Source organism: Fusarium subglutinans, assembly GCF_013396075.1.
Source record: "Fusarium subglutinans strain NRRL 66333 chromosome Unknown NRRL66333_c0000300, whole genome shotgun sequence".
Classification (NCBI taxonomy): Eukaryota; Fungi; Ascomycota; class Sordariomycetes; order Hypocreales; family Nectriaceae; genus Fusarium; species Fusarium subglutinans.
In genome coordinates, this window is record NW_023502363.1 from 1 (window position 1) to 22070 (window position 22070).

General features: G+C 45.3%; 9 protein-coding genes across 9 annotated transcripts; 2 read left to right on the forward strand and 7 right to left on the reverse strand.

Annotated features, from left to right (window-relative positions):
* Positions 1-1793: 1793 nt before the first annotated feature.
* Positions 1794-3218, forward strand: FSUBG_12947 (uncharacterized protein; the record flags this gene model as incomplete). Its single annotated transcript, XM_036677786.1, has 2 exons — positions 1794-2352; positions 2419-3218. The coding sequence occupies 2 exons, from the start codon at positions 1794-1796 to the stop codon at positions 3216-3218; spliced, it is 1359 nt and encodes a 452-aa protein (XP_036531566.1).
* A 380-nt stretch (positions 3219-3598) lies between these two features.
* On the reverse strand, positions 3599-4834 carry FSUBG_12948 (gpi anchored protein; the record flags this gene model as incomplete). The annotated part of the gene is made up of 2 exons (XM_036677787.1): positions 3599-4527; positions 4582-4834. The coding sequence occupies 2 exons, from the start codon at positions 4832-4834 to the stop codon at positions 3599-3601; spliced, it is 1182 nt and encodes a 393-aa protein (XP_036531567.1).
* A 437-nt stretch (positions 4835-5271) lies between these two features.
* FSUBG_12949 (tetracycline resistance) lies at positions 5272-6584 on the reverse strand (the record flags this gene model as incomplete). Its single annotated transcript, XM_036677788.1, has 2 exons — positions 5272-6009; positions 6063-6584. 2 exons carry the CDS (start codon positions 6582-6584, stop codon positions 5272-5274), a joined length of 1260 nt encoding a protein of 419 aa, XP_036531568.1.
* Positions 6585-9005: 2421 nt separating this feature from the next.
* On the reverse strand, positions 9006-10031 carry FSUBG_12950 (uncharacterized protein; the record flags this gene model as incomplete). The annotated part of the gene is made up of 2 exons (XM_036677790.1): positions 9006-9898; positions 9965-10031. 2 exons carry the CDS (start codon positions 10029-10031, stop codon positions 9006-9008), a joined length of 960 nt encoding a protein of 319 aa, XP_036531569.1.
* Positions 10032-11995: 1964 nt separating this feature from the next.
* On the reverse strand, positions 11996-13043 carry FSUBG_12951 (uncharacterized protein; the record flags this gene model as incomplete). Its single annotated transcript, XM_036677791.1, has 5 exons — positions 11996-12120; positions 12177-12329; positions 12388-12691; positions 12745-12954; positions 13011-13043. The coding sequence occupies 5 exons, from the start codon at positions 13041-13043 to the stop codon at positions 11996-11998; spliced, it is 825 nt and encodes a 274-aa protein (XP_036531570.1).
* An 860-nt stretch (positions 13044-13903) lies between these two features.
* On the reverse strand, positions 13904-15073 carry FSUBG_12952 (archaeal flagellin n-terminal; the record flags this gene model as incomplete). Its single annotated transcript, XM_036677792.1, has 3 exons — positions 13904-14268; positions 14328-14483; positions 14539-15073. The coding sequence occupies 3 exons, from the start codon at positions 15071-15073 to the stop codon at positions 13904-13906; spliced, it is 1056 nt and encodes a 351-aa protein (XP_036531571.1).
* A 3156-nt stretch (positions 15074-18229) lies between these two features.
* On the forward strand, positions 18230-18751 carry FSUBG_12953 (uncharacterized protein; the record flags this gene model as incomplete). Its single annotated transcript, XM_036677793.1, has 2 exons — positions 18230-18593; positions 18642-18751. The coding sequence occupies 2 exons, from the start codon at positions 18230-18232 to the stop codon at positions 18749-18751; spliced, it is 474 nt and encodes a 157-aa protein (XP_036531572.1).
* Positions 18752-19071: 320 nt separating this feature from the next.
* Positions 19072-19844, reverse strand: FSUBG_12954 (uncharacterized protein; the record flags this gene model as incomplete). The annotated part of the gene is made up of 4 exons (XM_036677794.1): positions 19072-19129; positions 19186-19265; positions 19321-19506; positions 19560-19844. The coding sequence occupies 4 exons, from the start codon at positions 19842-19844 to the stop codon at positions 19072-19074; spliced, it is 609 nt and encodes a 202-aa protein (XP_036531573.1).
* Positions 19845-20551: 707 nt separating this feature from the next.
* Positions 20552-21514, reverse strand: FSUBG_12955 (uncharacterized protein; the record flags this gene model as incomplete). Its single annotated transcript, XM_036677795.1, has 1 exon — positions 20552-21514. The coding sequence occupies one exon, from the start codon at positions 21512-21514 to the stop codon at positions 20552-20554; it is 963 nt and encodes a 320-aa protein (XP_036531574.1).
* Between the last annotated feature and the right edge of the window lie 556 nt (positions 21515-22070).

Genomic DNA, 22070 nt, shown 5'->3' on the forward strand with positions numbered 1-22070 from the left:
TATAGCTAAACTAATCTTTAAATATAATACCTTTTGCCTATACCTTTATAGTATATTTAAAGAAGTTATGGTTAAAATGCTATATCTAATTTATTAAGATCTTAGTATTAAAGAAGCTACTCTTAAAGTAAGTAAAGTAAATAGCTTTATCTAAGCTATTAACCTCTTAAAATTCTATTAGCTATATTTTAAATACTATAAATACTATTAGCGCTAGTATTATAACTAAAAAATATATTAAAATATAGCCTAAAGTCTAGAAATTACTTATATTTAGCTATATTTATATATTTAAGAAGTATAGTTAATTCCTTATTAAAAAAGGAAATAATCTTATATTTAGTATTAAGTATTTTATTTATAATAATAACCTTAAGCTACTTATAAATAGTACTAATCTATATACTATATTTATTAGTATTAAATATTTATAAAGCTTTAATTTCTTTTTTATTTATAACTATACTAAGGTTAGTATAAAATTTCTTAAGATTAGAAATATTTTTAGCTTTAAATTCTACTTATTTATAGTTAAAAGCTTAAATTAACTTTTTCTTCTTAAGCTATAGATTATCTTAAAGAAATCTCTTATACTAGCTATTACTAATAAGGCCTACTAAAGATATTTATAATACCCTTAGCTTATTTATTACTTTTTTAATAAGTTACTAATTATAAGAAAAACCTGCTTTTTTAAGCTAAATAATATATATAACTATAGTATATTCCTTAGCTTTATTAAGATTCCTTAGGCAGCTAATACTATTATTACTAAAAGTAAGATTTTTAAATAGCTTTATTAATAGCTTTATTAACTTAAGATAATAACTAATAAAAGTCTTTAAAGCTTTATATTTCTTAGTAGTAATATAGATTATAAGAGGCTTATACTTAGTATTATAGTAGTAAGATTATAAGATTAGGATTATATATATAGCTATTATAGTAAGGCTAAAATTATAAGGATTACTTATTTTAAAGATCTAGTAAAAAAGATATCTTTAGATATATAATTTAACTAAATAATACTTAGAAATATTATTAAAATCTTTAGTTTAAGGTAATAAAAATTATAAAATTATAACTAGGCAGGGTAGAGGCTTATCCTACGATTTTGCCCTTATTTTATAATTTTACTGCCTACTCTTTAAGTAAGGCTCCCTTTTAGTCAGATCCACAAGTAGTTATTAAAATAATTTAACGTATTACATCGTAGCCAAGGTCTAGACCTATTCTATAGCTAACTACAGACTACCCACACTGATGTTTCAGTTAATAATAGGACAAAGGTCTAGGAGCAACTAAAATATACATGCCTGGCAATAGTGTGTATCATTACCCCACTTCGACTTTTCAGCTTTAATCATCTACAACAAATCATTGACCCTAAAAAGCCATCTCCGAGTTACAGCGACGCTAAAGTCTGTATGGGTCCACTGGGGTCTCGGACTACACCGCAATCAGGCACCTACAGCCCACAGGCCGTTGGAGACCAGATGCACCCCAAGAGGATTGCCCTGATTTGGTAGTGAAGATCACAATTACACATTCCACGATGCACTCGAATTTTCGATAATATACTGCAAATAGACCTTTATACAAGTATGATTCAGCCACCGAGCTTAAACTTCTTTAGCTAGCTACACGCCATGCTCTGTAGTAGGCAAAGCATATATAGATCTAGCAGCAGCCAGGATTAACTGGTCGACCAGACCTCAGCATATATCATCTTCCTTCCAATCCTATCAAGAAACCTACTCGTCTTTCACTTCACCAAACACTCACGAGCAGTCATGGCGGCAGCCGCTTTACAAGCCGCCGGCACCATCATCAAGATCGCTGTCAGTTTGATCGAAGAGCATCAAGCAGACTCAGCCGCCCAAGATCGCCAGAATCAAATCATGAGCGCCCTCAACGGCATACAAGACATTCTCCAGTCCATCCAGATTCAACAAGAGAACTTGGCGGATATCGAGATGCTGCACTCTTCTCCCACATTAATTGAAACCTGGCGGACTGGGTATCCTCCTGCCGTTCAAAACAATGATATCGACCAGATCAACAGCTATCTTCAAGCCTTCAATATCAAGGGTGAAGGAGGTGCTGAGTATATTGGCCAGAATATCTTCGATGTTTTGACAGGGCAGGGTCAAGCCGCTCCTGGACAGCCTGGAGCAACCCCTCTCGTTCAAGTGTGGCATGACCAAAGCTATGACAAGATGTATACCCCAGATGACAATGGACAGTATACATTCACTCTCAAGGACTACCTGGATGACTTTGACAAGGCCCTCGGTTGGGCGTTCAGCAGGGCGGGATTTGCTCTGATTTGTCAGATAATCGCCCTACAAGGTCAGCCAGTATTTCAACTCTCTAACCTTATAAAAGTGCACCTTTGAGCTAACCCAAAAACAACAGACCTTGCAGACAAAGCCACAACACCCGAGGAGATCGAAAATGAAGTTAGACAGTTCACAGGCCAATTCACTGCCAATGTAAACCATGTCTTCAATATGGCGTATGAACAATTTCCGCCATTCGTTAAGAAATTCAAACTCAGCTACCAGGACGAGGGGTCGAACCTGACAAATTGGTTCCGAATGTGGCGTAACAATTCCCATGTCAGGAACTATAATCCTATAGCAGGCGGGCCAAACCCAATGAGAGTGTTTGGTCAAGGTTTGTACCCTGGGAATGTCTTCGAGGTCTACCCTGAGGCATGCGACGACGCGGAAGGTATCTATCCTGAGGTAGAGTTCAGATTTGGCGAGACAAACCACCCGCTGAAAGGTCTCGCGACGATCCACTCTCGAGCTGGTGGATTTCCTCTTCTCGTGTACAATATTGACGGGCGGAAGGGCTTGACGACGGCAAGGGGCCCGATTGCTCCGGGTCCGTGGGCCACTTACAATGTCAGCCAAGTTTCGCAAGTTGCCTTCAATGTATTGCCCGTGAGCACCAAGTATTCGAACACTGATGCTCCTGCATTTGTCCTCTTATTGAGTCAAGGTATTGATACTCAGGGATGGGCATGGGATATCGGGAGCGCATCTCCCCTGGCTTACTGGATCTTACGCGACGATGGAGCTACGCAGTCGACATGGGTGAGATGGTTTGGTGGTTCAGCAATGCCCCCTGGCCAGCAGTCAAAAGTGGCGACTGGACCTAATCCAGTAGATGACGGACAACACCCCTCGCATTGGATAGCAGATGACTGAGTTCAATGTGGTGATATAAGCTCTTAGCTGCAAGCCCCAACTGCAAACAACACATCCAGACCAGAAGTAATAAGTGAGGTTAGACACTCATGAAGAGATTGGGATAAAGATATCAGAACCAAGAACAAGCAAAGAAAAAGTGAAGGACCACAAGCCAATGGACACGTCGAGAGATGCTTGAATTTTTTTAGTTTTACTTAGCACGCTTTACTTGATCTCCCAGGCAATATAATCTGCTTTTTCCATGTCTTCTTTCCCCATCCTCCACCAGCAACCTGCCCTGGAGTAATATCTACTGATCGACTAGTTGCCTTCTTTCTAAGCTACTTAAATCATCGCTCCGCGGTCTCACTAACCACGGACAGCCTAGCTTTAACTACTTAGGCAGAACGAGTTCCAGTGGGCTGGCCAGCAGGAGGAGTTCCACTTCCAGAAGGAGCTTGGCCTCCCTGGCCGCCGCCGCCGCCGCCTCCACCGCCTCCACCAATACCGCTGTCCAAAGCATGGCCACCGTCGCTAGCCAAGTATCCAGCAACACCATAATACTCATCCGAGGTGTAGTCCGCATTGGTGTTGATACCAATCTGGATCCAAGCAAAGATTCCATCCTGGACAGAGTCTCCCAGGTAGACATACTGAGGGAAGGGGTCATAAGACTCATCGGCCTGGAGAACAGACCACATATCTTCCTCGTTTGTGGTCACCTCAACGGTGTTGGTGTTGTAAGGAGTAAGAGCCTCAACTTCTTCGCGGAGATCCTCGGGCCAGAAAAGCTGACCAATATGTTGAACAGGGCTGTTGTAGACCTGGATCGTGCCGTTGGAAGACACCGATGCATTGGCATGAGTAAGGAGATGAGTGTGAGTAGCGCGTCCCTCATAATGACCAGGGAAGATGGTCTCAAACTGAACGACACCGTCGTGGTCGGTGACCTGAATGCCACGAAGGAAAGTGGTGTTTAGACCAGCTTGGGAGCTAACGCCAGAGTAAACGCCAGTGGCATTGCAGTTCCAAACGTCGGTGGCCAAGTTGGGGACTCCACCGCAAGTAGCAACATCGACGTATTGGACTTCTAGGAACAGAGGGACACCGTCACAGAACTCTGTTTCGATAACGTTGGATCGCAGGTATTCGCCAACGATGTAGTAAGGACCGGCGGTGATCTCGGGGGATAGAATACAGCTGGAGTTGGCGCCAAAGACGGTTTCGAGAGGAGTGAACATGTTGTTGCTCGAGACTCCAGTCTTGTTGTGGTTGACAGCCTCCCACTTGACGATATCATCTTCGTCGCGTCGGTGCTTCTTGGCCGCTATTGAGAAGTGTTAGCATCAGATAAAACATCGAAAGGGCATTTCCAGCATACCTGTCTTGATGCCAAGTCTCTTACGAAGCTTCTCGACCTTCTCTGCTCGACGAGCAATCGAACGAGCCTTCAACTCCCGAGCATGGAGAGAACCAGAGCAGGCGTTCAATGATCGCTGGCCCAGGTTGGCGATGGTGTCACGGGTCTGGATCTGTCTCTTAATCTTCTGATGATCATGCTTCTCACCAGGATGAGCAGAAACAAGACCAGCAAGGACAAAACCCGCTGAAGCGAGGGACTTGAGAGAAACCATGTTGAGCAAAGAATGATGAGTGAGAAGGTTGTAAAGAAGCATATTCAGAAGCGACTGGGTTAGTTTTTATATATAATACATTCCCTCGGATTGGTGGCTCGGAGAATTACAGGCTTGCACGTCCGTTACGCAATACCCATTCGAGTGGATCATTCGCCTCAGCCTTGCGTGGCGGCATAATGAAGCATTCCCGTTCACTTTAACCTCCCACAACCCGAAAATTATGTGGAGTTTTCGGCATTTTTTCAAGGTTACGGGAGCTAAACGTCAGCGTGCGCCACGGAAACATGTGGGGGAAGTAATCCGAAATTCAGAGGCTGTTACTGGATGGGATATGAATGCACAGCCATCGGAATTAATGCGGTCTTGGTCATCCCTGGCATTGCTGAAGAGCGAAGGACTTGTTATTCCATTCTAAGAGTTACGTAGCGGTGAGGCTAACTCTCACCATGAGCATGCTTGAAAGCCTCTATCATGTGCTGAGCCCCATCGTCTGCATACATCATGTCTTCCATGTCGATACTGCTCTGGATATGCTCATATGCTCTAGGTCGCATCTCCTTCTCATAAGCCACAATGGCGCGCTCTAAAGCCTCTGTATCAGCTTTCTGATGATAACTTCCTTCAGGAACCCCAGTTTCAGAAATGATTTGGTCGAATAATACGAGCGCGTCATACATGGCTTGGTTCACGCCTTCGCCATTTGGAGTAGCGAGATGCGCGGCGTCTCCGAGCAGAACAACGCCAGGGACGCGTTTCCATTCAAATCGGCCATCGTGTATATCTCCCTCGTTAGACGAGAACAAGGTCTTGTCGAGGCGATAAAGCGGCCACGGTCTCCATGGTCCCTCAGATGCCTCGATTAAACGTCTCAAGTCTTGTGTCCAATTATCGTAAAAGCCTCCAGGTCCAAGCATTGTTTTTCGCGCTTTGTCCATATCGTTTGGATCAGCATCACCACCAGGACGCGTCAGGGACTCAGGTGCCACTACGCCCATGTAGATCCGGTATGAGGCATCGGATAATTGTTGGATGGCGAGAGTGGATTTGGCACTCATTGCCATGGCTGTTCCTTTGCCCGCTATTTGTTGCGCGAGTTTGTATTGGGCGTTGTCCGGGGATATTCTGCCTTCAAGGAACGATTTACCAGAATAAACAGGCTTTGCGTCAGTGACCTGTGAGTAATGTTAGCTTGTGACTCTGATTAATTTAGGCTGTTGAGACTCACAAGAGAGCGCACTTTGCTCCAAGCACCATCTGCTCCGACAATGAGTCGAAAGCCACTCTCTGTCGATCCATCGCGAAAGTTGAGAGTCAAATCACGCGTTTCTCCATTCTCTTTGCTATCAACAACATCCAATATCTTGCCCCAGCGAATACGATCAGTTGGCAAAGAATTAAGTAACAACTGCCGCAACTGCTGGCGATCGATCTCTGGTCTATCACCGCCATCATCGTCTCCAAATGAAGCCCTGAACTTCCCTTGAAAGTCCATCAAGGTCATTGTCGTTGCATCGTATCGAGCCAAAGACTTGAACTTCTCATGAAGACCTGCCCGACGGAGCGCTTCCTGGCCTGAGTCTCTGTGGATGTCTAGCGTACCGCCTTGGCTTCTGAGGGTTGAAGTTGGGGAGTCATCGCGCTCAAAAACGACATAATTGATGCTTGCGGTTTGGAGCAGACGTGCTAACATAAGACCGCATGGGCCACCGCCGATAACTGCGATTGGTGGAATTGTGGAGGTTCCCATAGTCAAGAGTTCAAAGGCGTTACAGGACCGAAAAGTAGTAGAGATGAGTCAAGCTGTTTATATATATGGGTGTTGGCTATGTTTTATAATCAATTATTGAATATACATTGCAACGCGAAAAACAATAAACTTTGATGCCTCCCGATTTTCTATGCACAGTAACATCTTGAGAACGTGATAGGTTGGACATACGCCCAACTAATCGTTCGGGGGGAACAAAGCCCGAGGAAGTCTCGCGCGATGATGTCACGATCTAATTTTTGGTGTTGTTTCGGGTTTTTCTATGTTCCGACTTCTAAATTGTAATGTTAACCTAAGTCTGACGTGGTAATCATAGCCCTCCCGAATAGCGGGTCTTAGTTATTCCAGGTCTTAGTGTTTATCTCACACCACTGTGACCCAGTCTAGGAGTTGATCCTGCATACCCTTTTGAATGCCCTCTCATGCACCCAATGCAGTGACTTGGCATTAAATACTTACAGTTATTGCCTATAAATCTCCGGTAGTTAATAAGAATGAATTTTGTTTAATCTTACCTATATTAAATCTTTATTCTCTTGGTAGTTATAAAGTCTTTTTCAGAATGTCCCTTGCGAAAAGTAATTAGTTTACCCTACAGAGAGCAGTGAATATGAAACTGGCCACGGACACATGAACGACCTAGACACAGCCACAGAGATAAGATACCAAGCCACTATTGCAGTAGTGTTAGCTAATCAGAACTGGAAAAGACTAAAGTCCGATTGAGTTCTCTAAATGTTTTCAAGTATGTATTATCTAGTGAACGAGAAGGTATATTAGTATTAAGCTATTGTTAGCATCTCTTAGCATATTAACACAGGCACTATAGCACAATGTCTATACGCTACTTATGGGTTGACCTCGTCGAGCACGTCTCTGCCTATTTCTTTATCTACAGGACTTACTATCCTTATAACTTAAATCCGCAGTAAGGAAAGACTTTAAGAGAAATGGCCTGGTTTATTATTTTATTAAATTAAAATCTTTATATTAGTCTAAAGCTCTAAGTCCGCCGCGTATAATATCGCATCCTTTATTAGCATTGTAGATCCTTAAGATCCTGCTGGCAAGGCTTTACTAAACCTTATTATTTCTCGTAAAGTGTCTTGACATCTCACGAACTAAGAACCTGATAGAGCTACTTCGAGACGCTGGTCAATTCCCTCTATCGTATACGAGAGTTATAACAATCACCAAACCTCGGGTTAATATATCGACCGTCATATTGACTATGGAATATAATCGATGGGTCTAGTACTTAGATCTCTACCAACTTTAACAGCCCCTTTGCTTATTCCAATGCTGCAATCGCAGTATGATGATCCCTGGATGTACCAGGATATGAATTGGTAAAGGCCTCTTATCTACTCTGTACTCCGTACTGTATGACTGTTAATATGTGGATATAGACAAATTGGTGGCGTGTTCCAGAACTCTTAGGGTCAAGTCTAACCCTGCTAGCAAATCATTAGACACAAGCTAAGTTGAATTATTATTAACCTAGTGGTCTTTAAAGCTTAGTACTTATACTAATAGAAAAATTTAAACTAACTATATTTAATAGAGTAAGAGACTTAACCTAAAGAGGTATAAGTTCTCTAAAAATATAATCTATTTAATAAACTATTAATTATAGCTGGCTAAAACTTATCTTTAGGCCTAAAGAAGATTAAGATATGTTTTGTACTGTGTTTTAATACCTTTTATCCTCCCTAACATTCTCCAGATCTCCATCATTCTACTTACCACAAACCTATTACCAGTATTATTTATTATTACTTCCTTGAGAATGAAGAGACACAGCCTTATAGCCTTCTGGGCTAACGTTGTATCTCTTCTTTTAATTTTCGGTATCTCTGACGCTGCCTCCGCTAACACCGATATAACACTGTCTTGCAGTCAATTGAGCAACCCATATGACGGCCCTTCTAATTCCCACTATGAAGTTCGCTGCAATACATACCCGGCTGGTCTTAGTTCTCGAGGCTACTTTCTGTTTAACAGCTTCGCAGAATGTATAGACTCCTGCACTGCCATTCCAGGTTGCCAAGTGGTATGGTACAAAGAATCAGAACACTACTGTATCTGGTATGGTGGCTATTCTAATACAGCGCCTCAAGCTGGCTACAACATGGCCATCATGTTATCTACACCTACAGCATCAGAGACCACGTCACCAGCACCGCTGTCTTGTAGTGAGCTAGCTGACAGCCCTGGCAGTCGGGGATTCACTCTTCTATGCCAAAATGCCGCCAGTTCTTTTCAAAGGATTGGAACATTTATGTTAGGAGAGAGTATGCAACAGTGTCTGGCTAGATGCGACTCGAATAGCCAATGCGTTGCTGCTGGCTATTTAAGCACTACAGGAGCGTGTCATATATATAAGTCATATAGCGGGAGCTATTCGGCACCTTTATGGAACTTGGCTATAAAGGAAATAGCAACATCCTCAACAACTACATCGACATCGCCAGAGACTTCGTCATCAATCTCATCCTCCTTACAGTCTACATCATCAGATTCTATACAACCTACCTCTGATGCAATATTATCAGAGACTTCCTTACCAACTTCATCCACCTCACAATCTATATTAACAGATTCTACATCATCTATCTCATCTACCTCAGATTCGATGCCATCTGAAACCTTATCTTCAGTTTTATCCACCTTGCAGCCAATATCATCAGATTCTTTACAATCAACATTGCCTACCTCTGATACAATATCATCAGAGACTCCCTTACCAACTTCACCTACCTCACAATCTATATCAACAGATTCTACACTACCTATATCGTCTACCTCTGATTCAATATTATCGGAGACATCCTTATTAATTTCATCCACCCTTTTTTCCACGTCGTCGGGTTCTACGTCAAGTTTCTCGTCTGACTTGGATTCTACCCTGCCAACACCGTCCCCAATATCGACATCCTCAGAACCTACACAACTACCCTCATCGTTGGAATCCACATCAACAACATCAGAGGATACACTCAGGTCAACACCATCGACTACCTCACCCTCCACTGCATCAGCTACTACTTTGCCAACATCTATATCATCATCATTATCATCAGAAATCACATCAGAGGAGACACTAGAACTGACACAGTCGACAACTTCCTCTGCTACTATCCCACTAGCAACATCTACATTGTTATCGTCCCTAGAACTGACGTCTGAGATGACCTCAAAGGCTGAGTCGGAGTCTACACTGGAACTTGCATCATTGGTATCATCCAGAACGATATTCTCATCAACGACAGCAGTTACAACCTCATTCGGATCTACATCATCCCTGACACTCTCACCAGATCAATCCTCTATGTCGCCAGCAACAACATCACCAATACCATCCCTATCATCACAATCTGCATCAGGTTTCTCTTCGAAGGATCCAATTGAATCTGCATCAACCATTGTGTCATCCTCGCTAGAGTTGACTGTAAGTGTCCTTACCCAAGAATCCGTCCGCACCAGTATTACAACCATCGAAACGTCAACCGTCGAGAGATCGTTCATTACGACCTCAACTACCGAAAGTACACCAACGGTTGCAAGAACAAGCTTGAGCACTGTCGACCAAGTTTCAACTGAAATACAGTCCATTACCATGCCCACAAGGAGACAGACTTCCTCTACTGGAACCCTTGAGCAATCAGAGGTGTTCACTTTGCCTTCACCTTCATCAATTACCGCAACGAATATTCCAGTTCTAAGTAATTACCTTTTTACGGGGTGTTTGGGGTCTTTACAAGGCTATCCGTCTTTCACAGAGGTTGCAACTATTCCAGAAATGACTACGGAGAAATGCATTGCTTTGGCTGCTGGGAGCAGGTACATTGGCATTTATCAAGAGTAAGTCTACTGTTTTGGTATACTGTCTGAAGTTTGCCTCAAGGAATAGTATTCCCAGATGTTTATGAACCAGAGCTAATACCTTTTAGGTCTTGCTATAAGTCAGACTCCTTATCTGACTCAGCATTTGTGCCGAATGGACTCTGTGATCTTCCGTGTCCTGGAGATCCGACTCTATTCTGTGGTGGCATGATCCAGAGGACACAAAAGCTTCTCCATCGTGCGATATCGCCTAATCGTCTATTGACTCTCTATCGCCAAGCAGTCTCTTCCTCCTCCTCCTCCTCCTCCTCCTCCTCCTCCAACTATGACTATTCCCTTTTATCATTTTCTGCCAAGAGTACAGAGGTCCGGACTTCCAAGTCCACATCCCAATCAAACTATACACTGGACTGTACCCAAACGGCCATCTCGTCATCTTCTTCCTTTGAAACCATAGACCTGGGCTCTAGAACTCTCATTGGGCCTGATTCCATGACTACAGGGACGACAGCTGGAGATTATCCGCTAATGCCTTTACCTACTACCAATGACATACAAACTGTTCACGCAACCCCAATTACAGAAGACCTCCAGTACACCAACAACAACCAACCAGATGCCATCATACCAACTGCAAGATCACAAAGCGACTCTCATCCCAGCTACAAGAGCAACCAGTACAAAACTCACACACTGCCGACAGTAACACAAGACGACCCACAATCAGAACAAGAAAATAAACAGCCACCAGAGTCCGACAACAATACCCTGATGGAACCCTCTCAGCCTTCATTCACAAAGAGCCTAGTCACAGAAATCAGTACTGTACCGATTATCCAACCTGAAATTTCAGTAATTCATTCCTATTCATCATCCATCCCCAACTATCAGGGCCCCTCCGCAGGGTCCTCACACCCTGATGAGGCACCAGCCGCTACATCAATAGCTACTTCAGCATCCCACAGGTATCAGCTTACATTGTGGACTTGGATGACTATGGTTCTTGGGGCGATGTTTATGTAGGACGTGCTGTTCACAATTAGGATCAGGTTTTACATATTGACTATTAGATTCTGTATTACAGAAAGCAGTTCATCTCCACTAGTGTACTTAGCAGCAAGGTTCATCGTGGAGGCCTTGGAAAAAATCGACGATTAAGTCGACAGCGACAAAGACGAGTATCTCAAGGTCTCTAGATGTCTGCGTGACCAAAATGCTGTTATGGATTGTTTCTGTATTCCACATAAAACCCAAATAGAAACAAACTTTGCACAAGACATGCGTTTCCAGTTGGAATTTAATCACCCGCTGCTAGATAAATATCGCTTATTTAGGCTATCTGCAACATAGTGTTCATCATACAAGGTTCCAAGCGCCTACATTTCATAATCGAAAACTGATTTATTACAATATCTAGAGCACCGAGAATGGGACAAGTGTAGCACAGCTTAGAACACTTTTATAGAAGAGAATAACAGTTACTCTCATAAGAGAGAAGTGACAAGCTAAGTATCTGTAGGGCCAGGTACAAATATTGTCCTTTCTTAGTTCTTGATCTCAATCACCTCGCTCCTCGTCTCACGCTTTGGGGAGCGATCCACAAGTGGTTTCAAGCCTGGTAGCGCGACAACAGTAATGGCAAGTGCCATCTCAAGCATACTCATAGGATCTAGGGAAAAGAGGTCAGAAGCTGAATTGGTATTGCCCGAGAGAGGGGCGACTTACAAACAAGGTTCTCTTGGCCAGTGCCGACCTTAAGAGTGACAAATCGTACAATGGTAGTGCAGATGGTCAGAGCTCCAAGCACGAAAGTAGCAGTGACACCCTTGGAAGGCTGGAGAACACCCTGGACCAGCAGGATGAGAGGGAGGGCGTAGACTAAAGATTCGATTAGTATCTCGTAAAGCGCGACGTGCAGAAGGAAACGTCAATATACCGGCAAGATAACAGGCCAAGTTCAGGGTAAAGTTGAGAATGAAGGGCTCTGGTGCATAGAAGACACTGCAAGCACCCTCCTCCTGAGACCACTGAACAGAAACATCCTTTCCACAGAAGAAAGTGTCATCCCAAAGAATTGCCATGTACGATGCGCAAACAAAGGCGGTGATGCCGTATAGAGCCTTTCGCATGCCGGAGCTCATGCCGGTAGAGGGGAGGAAGTAGGCCCAGTAGAACGCAAGCATGCTCATCTTGGGGAAACCCATGCCGACATCGTAGAAATAGTTGGAGGCAAAGGAGATCTAGGTAGAGGAGTTAGTCGCGTGATGTATTTGAAGTATTGAGGTGACCATACCTTGGACAGCTTAACAGACGTCTCATACTCATCCATGACACCCATCTGGAAAGTCAGAGTGTCGCAGATGATGAGGGCAAGAGCATCGACGGCGGACAAAAGTAGCAGGTAATCGGACCAAGTCAGCTTCTCACGCGCGCGGAAGAGACGCGCATAGATTCGAAGGCCGACGAAGACATAAGAGGCTGCAAGCAAGATCCATTCCGAGATCTAAACAATCGTGAGTACACAACCTGACATAAAGACCGACAGTCCAAGTGACCTACCATGCAGTCCTTTCCATCGATAAAGAATGCCATTGTGAAATCCGATTGTCTTCCACTTCAAAAAACAACGGGAAAAAAATGGTGCACTCGCGGCAATAGAGAAAAAGAAAAGGAATAAGGTTCACAGGACTGCAGGTATACTTTAAAATTTCCCAGTTAATGGTGCTTACTTTATTTAATGCGCCGCATGCTTACAGCACCTCGGCTACAGAAGAAAAAAAAGAAAAGCAGCATCGAACGAGATGCTGCAGAGAATGTAACAGTAAAAGGATCCATGGGGTGAGTTTTACCCGCTGCATCTCTACGGCGCAAGTCGGGCCAAAGCAGCTTTACGGGATTTTGATTGACAAAATGGCAGGGGTTGGCACTTGACATGGGGGCTAAAACTGGAGGGGTTGTAACCGAGAAGTGGTTATTGGTCGGGTTGCAGTTCCGTTGATATGCAAACGAGAACAAACCTGGGACCAACGGATGTAACATGGGAAAGCATTTGGACAGGGGGAGATGTTGAGACGATGTGTGTGTTGGCAGGGTTGGTTAATCTTTGGGGTTTGGGATGGAGGGAGGGGTTCTTTTTTTGTTTACGCACCAATAAAGGATCCATCGTATTTGTTAGTTGTTCAAGGTTCTCACTACGTTTTAACAAGACTCTACATTGAACTCAAAGGGAAAGTCAACGATTCATGCATAATGACCTGATCTATGATAGACTTGTTGTATTCTATGTGTATATTTATCTATTATAAATAACTTGGGCTAGTCAGACCAGCTGTCGTGTCACTCTTATTCCCGGCCATTTCCCATTTTGTTGCTCCACCTGCATATCTAATGCAACGCTTACATCCATCCTACCATCCACATGCACACTGGCATTTATCTTACAGCACATTCACTCACCCCCGTCCCGAATTACCCTGCCAGTCACCGTCTTCTCTTCGCTGGTAGGTCACACTTATGCGGGCCGACTTGTAGATACCTTGAAGGTTGGTCAGCTCCACTTCACTGCCGGAGTCTTCTTCGGCGCCCGCCGCCACGCGAGCCGTGGAGGCGTACTGTTCTCTGTGGTGGTCACGGCCGCTGGACAGCTTGTTGAAGTGACTTGAGGCTGTCACTGTACCTGAGTGCTTATTGTAGCCAGAGCCTGTCTGCGTGGTGTTTTGCTTGGAGGAGCGCAGGCCGAGGCCGTGGAGGAGGGATTTGAGGGCGGGGAGAGATACGACGACTATTGCGGCAGCGATCTCTGTCATTGACAGGACGTCTGTTATCATTAATAAGAGGCGAACTTGTATAAGTATTGAGAAAGAGGGCTTGACTCACAGACGTTGGTCCAGGCGTGAATTGCCTCGACGGTCGCAAATCTTCCAATGCTTGCTCCCAATGTGATGAGTCCAGAAGCAAAGATTGCGACGAGACCTGCTTTGTAACGTCTACTAAGCTGTAGACCAAAAAGAAGCGGAAAAGGCAGTGCAAATACTATATCATCAATATTAGTAAATCTTTGAAAAGAAATCCACTGACATGGACATACCAAGCATGTCAGAGATGAGATTCATAGCCCAATCAATTCGGAAGACAGTCTTCGAGTCAAACGTGCTGCACTCTCCATCAAGCTCCCAATTGACAGATACGTTGGCGCCGCACCAAAACGTATCCAGAAAACAAGTCGTAAGCATAAATGACCCCGTCAAAGCAGTAACTCCATAAAGAAACTTGCGTAGCAGCGGTAACGTCTGAGGAATAAGCTTAAAGTAAAGCGCCAGCAACGCCAGCTTCGGAAAGTAAACTCCCGTATCGTAGAAATAGTTTCCCGCAAACGACACCTTCATCAACGTGATCTGGTCCTCAATACTCCGCGGCGGTGCACTCGGATCATATTCATCCATTCCTCCCAAGTTGTACGCAGCCGTGTCGGTCCCAAATAACGCAGCGGCATCGAGAAGAGAGACGACGAGAAACCAATCGCTCACGGTGAGACTCTGGTGTTGTCGGATGGTTCGAAGGGCTAATCGAGCGAGCACGAGGAGTGTTGATATTCCGAAGAGCACGGCCTCAATGGGCTGCATCGTAGATCGCGGTTAGCAAACGAGTCATGGTCCTGATCTTGCCAAGACATGCAGATCTTTGCTCAGGCCAGATCGGAATGGTAACTTACCACCACGGCCTCTTTAGCGACACCAGCCATATCTCAAGATATAAAACAGACAGTGCAACTCATAAACGAAAAGATTCGAAAATTGAAAACTGAGATTCAGGTCTAACGAGATGGGGTTGGCGTGAATTAAAGGAAAAGCCAAAGCATTTCATCTGTGACGTCCTGCATACAGCCTGTGTGCGGCGGTACCGGTTCCGAAATCAGCACATGAGAATCATTATCATTACACTACAGCACAATCCCAACAAAGCAGCATCAGAATCTTTCACAAAAGCCTCCAGTGCCGGGGGAGGCACACACACCACAAATGCCCGGGCCTTTTGTGAGACGGGTATTGTATGCAACTGGCTAAAAACTGTCAAATCCAGGGGTAAAGTGGTCAATGTCAGATCGCTTCACGACGCCACCAGATACGGGGCGGCGTTGGTTTACAAAGAACTGATGAAGCATACTTTCCTGGGAAAGATGCATGCACTGATCCGAATCACTCTATCATTAATCTCAACATGCAGCTGGAAAAAGCAGGGATCCGAAACAGTCGGCGGCAAACGGAGCTTATTGGACACGAGAAAAAGAAAGGGAATTCCGGCAGGACTCTCCTTCGGCCCTTTGATACGAGCTGTTAGTAACTGATTTTCATGCGTCTGCGGCACAGCTCGAGAAGATTATACGCTGGAGATAGCATGTACCAATTGATGGGATGTGGTGGTGCTGGATCTCGAAGAGGGAGCTCGGAGGGACTTCCCCAAGAGATCGACACGCCAGAAGGAACCGGTAGAAATTATGATCCCTGTAGCCAAGACGTGATGGGAGCATGGGTATTGGCTAATGTGCTGCTAACCGAGGAGTCTCGGGCCGTAGGGGGTTTCTTGGTTGCATGCCGTTTTTTCCGAGATCTGAAACGGGGAAAAAAGGGCGCTCGAGTGAGAATCAAGCTTTGCTGGAAGAGGTTTACTAGGAGGGAATTGTGCTTTTGATCAGCAGTGAATCGTCGCTTGGGAATATCTCCACGATTGAAGTGTAGATCACTGGGCCGCCAACTTGGTTCTCGGGACTCTGTCAAAATAGTTGCCTTTTTCCATAGCCGAAAATTACATGCAAAACATTAAAAAGCAAACACAATGGGCTGATGTTATCGACAATCGTGCCATGCCCCAAAACTAACCAGTCTCAAAACCGTTTAGTCAACATTATAAAACCTCCTGCGAAACACTGATCGACTGAAACAATCCCAGGTCTGTTCCCACTTAATTCTAGAGCTTCACGACGTTACAATTTTTAACCTTAGCTGAAAGCTTGTCTTTAGCCTTTCGCAACGGGCGGGGGCAAGACTCTTTGCCTCGTTTGTCTAGACCAGTACCGAGATTGCAAGCTTCGGACATTTCTCCGTCTGCATTTAATCCCCGGTGGCGAAGGGGTTTTGTTATTTAAAGTCTTAAAGGGCGCTCTATACGTGGTATCTTGAATGGAGATTTGTCGAGGTTTCCGCAGTGAGGCTTTTGATGAATCCGCTGCGGCTGAAGGCGAGGTTACATCGGGGTCTCGGGTTCGCATTCTACAGACCCGAGTCTTGCCGTAGAAGCAAAAACTTTGGATAAAATGGCATGTCAAAGTATAACGCGGAGCCGGGTAACATTAAAAAGTAAGGATTAGAAAGTGTCAAAAGCAATCCAATTACCCGATATCATCTCGCAGAGTTTGACGTGCCTTGACAGCCGAGTAACACCATAAATTGACGCATTGTCTGGAAGAGTCGGCCTATCCTGCCCCGTCGGTATTCAGAAAGGTCAGATATTTATATGCAGGCGAGTACGTATTCTCCATGACACTGGTGCGGCACTGGGTAGGCAGCGGCTCCGTGATGGGTTCGCCAGAATGGCTACCGTTCTGCAGCAGCAGGGGTCCAATCAACAAGCTCGAGAGGATTAAGAGAGCCTGTCATATGGATTGGGCATTAGCGTGGTACCGTCGTGAACCATAGATCCCCTAACCCCTTCTACTTAGCATATTTCGAAAACTCCTATTCCTTCTTTAACGGGGCTTAGCAGCTGTCCTCTCAGAGGCCTTGAAGGAGCCCTCAAACCTGGCCCTAGAAAGGAAAGTCTACCATGAAAGCTCATCCATCCAAACTTTATACGTACGGACATTCATCGCGTCATTATTTGAATGTTTCGAGCTTGAATAGATGAGCCGACACCTTTATGCTAGACAAACAAGGCGAGGCTTCTCGACCGCTGTCAGCAACCTAGCGCAGTGACTAGCGAAGTAAGCACACAACACTTCAGCACCCAGAAAACCCCAAAAAAACTCTATCAGCTTTGGCGTGTGTTGCCTGAGTCTAAGTGGCACTGTGTCATAGGGTGCCATAGGTCAAGGTTCACTAAAACTTAAACTTTGGATGGATGCCCTGATGATCTATGTCCCTGCAGTTCATGATCCAGTATCTCTTTATTATTGCAGATTCGAAATGACGTGTTAGCGAGACACAGGAGAACCTTTTCAGTGTTTTTCAGTGTTATCGGTTGCTCGGCTAGCCCTGAGCGATGTGACATCTCGTCTTTATAAGGTTTGACAGCTCTCCGTACTAATCAGCCGCTGATGCTTCCCCACCATCATGACCGTTGGCAATTTCCCAGTGCGCATGTACACTGTATTTGCATGAGTAGTATGATGATCTGATGCACCTTGTGTGGCTTGAAACGATCACAGGGTGGTGGGCTGTCTCAATAGTGGTGTGTTGTCAATCAACCTAGGGGATCCCCTCAATAATCTGTCATTCCTTGGTTTGAATATCCCCGAGGGCTGCCAGTTGTAGCTTGACAGGAACGCCACAAGATGACTACGCTATGGTGCTCTTGTAATATGTGTAGGCAGCCTAAACTTTAACCTAACGGCCAACACTTATCTTTGGAGCTGAGATGACCATGCAAGTTTGGTGTCCTTGGATGGAGCCGCACAAAATATATTAAACTGCTATGTTCTTCAAGGCATGTTGTTGCAGAGCAACATACATTTCTACCTCTTGTCCGCAGAATCGATCGGCACCTGCCTCCAGATTTATAACACTATGGCTACGAGGGAGTTGCTTATCGTCATTCTAAACCACACCAATGAGGAGCTCATTGCAGATCCCGAATGGCCGACTCTCAACCACGGCCAATGGACCAAGGCGCCAGATACACAGCCGCCGCAGACAATCCTAGCAGGCGAGAGCGGCATGCTGCGCTGCAAGTCGAGTCACATAGGCGGAGGCGTTGACGGTTCCATCACATACCGTATCGTCGGATTCGAAGGGAGGAACGAGCTCGCGTTCATGTGGAGTGTCCCGTATGTTGGGGCAAACAAATTTGACGCCTGTTGTGCGGTATCTGACTTTACGGTTGAGATCTTGGGTGGGCGGGGTAAGGAGGCTGTTGTTGTGTTTGTTTTTGGTGAGTCTGATGCTTCACACATGGTATTGAAGTCTAATGGTTCTGTAGGGCCGACCAAGGCGGCAGATGTTACCCTGGGTGATGGTGTGTGGGCAGCTGTGACTAGATATCCTGTTGAGTGTGCCAAGAGTCTTGTAGGCGGCTTCAACCACAATTGAATCGACAAAATGTAATAGTATCTGTGTGTGATATGGATGTTATTTTATGATGATCTGAGTGAGACTAGCAAGGTAATATTAAGTGCATGCTGTAACTAAGTTCTGTCTGCTGGTTTAAGCTCTCAGCCATGAGCCTCAACTGCAAATAACACATCTGTGCATGATGCAACAAGTTCAATCTGTTTGGGTTATGGCATATTCCGTGAATCAATGAAAGTATGTACTTCGGCTTCCGCCGTTTGTGGCTGCTTACTCCAAAACATGAACGTTACCCCGCCTGCACCCTCCCCGTTTGAAAACGAGGTGAGATGGATTGTAGCCTAGACATTGTCTGCCGCTTCAACATTTCGCTGATAACCATGGACTTTGGGGTCTCCTCTTGAGTGCCAGAATAGTTAGCCCTCCATGTAAAGATGAGAATGGTTCATACTTACTTGGCAAGCTTCTCCGCGTGTTGCTTTATATCAGTCTTGGTCTCGTCTAGCTTGATATAAGTACGGAAGACGTATATACCCTGCGTTTGTTCGCGTCAGCTCTGCCGTATTCGGCCCAACTTGGCAATGACTCACGAGAACGCCACTCAGAAGATGGAGAAACCACGCGATGAATGCAAACGCAAGGGCTGTCCTCCACGAGGCGCAACCCACCGCGTCAACATTCACCGTCCCAATTGGTCCGACTCGCCAAAAGCGACCCCAGTAGTAGCCCCAATAATTGTAGTACCACCTCCCAGAACAAGTGTGACTGCCAGTTCTCTATGAAATCTGGTTAGTGGGTGTTGCTAGCTGTGCGGGTGATGAGATCTTACCGTCTGGAGCAAGCAGTATGCCACGAGCCACATAACAAACAGGACAAAGTCAAAAGGAAAGCTCAAGAACATTGCCTTGAACGGTGGACAGAAACAGATGGAATAAATAATACCGAGGCACGAGACGACGATGGTGTAGATGATGCGTCCGTCGACATGCGCTTCCGCGATGCCTGCGAGGTAGCAGAAGCGCGAGAGAATGCCCAGGACGATTATAGCGGAGGAGAGTTCGGAAAGGCGGAGAATAACAGAGATGATTTTATGTGCGACGCCGGTTTCTGCCATTTTGGACAAATTGGGGTTGAAAATATGATATTGTAGGTTATGTCAAGCGATCAAGCGAACTTGATTGTTTTGCAACTCGGATTATCATGAGAGTGCAGAGCGAACAGTGCTGTATATACTTATGGAGCGGCTTGAAAGTTACTGTACTCGACGTAATTATGACACAAGTAATCTTTACATCGGATTTAGGATGTTTCGCTGGGCTCAGTGTTGTGCTTCGCGGCTGCTGTATCATATGACAAACAGTTTCAGCCACCACAAAGCAACTTATGGAAGTGGCATGGAATAAGACACTGTCATGTCTTGTCAGATACCACCATCACATGCAACGAGACGTAACTGACAAAACATATCCTACATGTTCAGACGCAAGCCACTTACGAAATATGAGCTGTTGGTCAAGGTCAATGATGCTCAAGATGAAGCTGGTCTGGTGGATATCGGGCCAGACTCTAACGAGGTCTACTTTGCCATAAGTGCGCTACTTGATGCACTTGGTCACCCTTTGATATCGCCTTGATGATTTAACTCGATTGTAATTAGTGAACTATCCTCGGCTAGTCTTTGACAATCGCAATGCAGCCGTCACTTTTCCAAAATACAAGCTAATCCCAAAGGCCTTCACTATAACCAGCTAAACCCCATTCAAGCTCCTCAGACAAACAACTAAATGCATATCCAGGACTGGCTGTTAGGCCTGTTTTTACTCACTCCGCCTTGGGTGGGGTCTTGTTCAGTGGCATCAGAGTTGTCGAAGGGCGATAGTTAGGGTACGCCAAAAGCTGCCGTCCTGAACTTGGGCCTTTTTTCCCGGCAACATAAGCATACCAGTCCGTCCATCCAACGTTGCTTAGAGCGATGTGCAAATCCTTCAACTCCTTGTTTTCGTCAAAAACTGGAAGTGTCTGGACATAGAGCCCTGCAGAATGTCCGCCTCCAGTCATGGTGATTTTGGAGAACTGGAGGCCGCCTACTCTGCTGAGTGCTCGCGATGGAATGTGGATGTCATTCCACCCGGGACCGCCGTGCCATCCCAGCGAGTCGCTTTTTTCGCGGCCATCGACCCAGACTTTGATGTTGTGAGTGTAGATCTCTTCAACGCGAAGCATCAATCCCACTGCAACCTCGACGAGCGCAACATCGCCTACCACGCCCTTCTGAGTGTAGGTATCCTTGTTCCTGACCTCCTTCTCAAACTCGACGCCAGTCTCTGTTTTGGCTTTAGCTTCCGCCTTTATCCCCATGTAGTTACCTCCAGCTGAAACCTCCAAGGCGAACTCTGCCTTTGCATACAGCTTGGTTGTCGTAGTCTCCACTCGTTCCTTTTCGATGTTGGTGACGATGCTGTTCTTGGGAAAGTCTCTGATCCTTGCAACGGAGGGAACCCATTCGATTGGTTTGTATACGACAATGTCTCCAGTGACGTTCCACCAGCCACCGCCGGCAGTGCCTCCCCAGGTGCTGTCGAGACGGGGCAGGATGTAGTAGGCTGGGAGATCAGGCAGCGTGTCGTTGCTGATGCCGAACCACTCCTCAAGCTGCTCGCGACTCATTCGCACGTCACCATAACATTGGTCAGAAAGGGGGATTCGATGGCTTTCAACGTCACCATCGTTGTAGTAGTAGGCACCGTTGCCATCTCTCTTGACGCCGTTGAATGTGAAGCTCATTGTACAATAGTATGGTCCAGGATAGAAATTATGAAGAAATGTTGAAGTAGTGGATTGGTGTAAGTGAGAAGATATGTTAAACTTGTCCAGCTTGACCTCGGTCTTTTATACCCGTGGTAGTCAGATAGGCCCAGCTTTTACCCTGCTTTACAGAAATCTGACATCTCTGAGGATAATCGTAGTCAGCATTTTTCATACCGGCAGTTCCAAGCCTGCAAATGCGGATTTTGATGTAAAATGGACTTGAGCAGCCCATTATGGTGCTGATTGTCAGTGATCGCCCAGCTAAGAAAGCTGAAGATTTCAGCTGTCAGGGGTTCTGCTGACGCTAACCCGCGATGATCAAATATAAGGGAACGAAATAGCCAGCTATGAGTTTCTCCAGCGATGTTCACACGCACGGATACAACATCTACGGAAACCCTGACATCATTCATCACATCGCATGAAGTGACTATCGATTGTCTAGTGATGATAGGTCGCCAATCGAAAGCTTGGTGTTTCACCATGCGCCGCTGATAGTCCATCATGATACAGGTTCGGAGTTAGTCTGCCT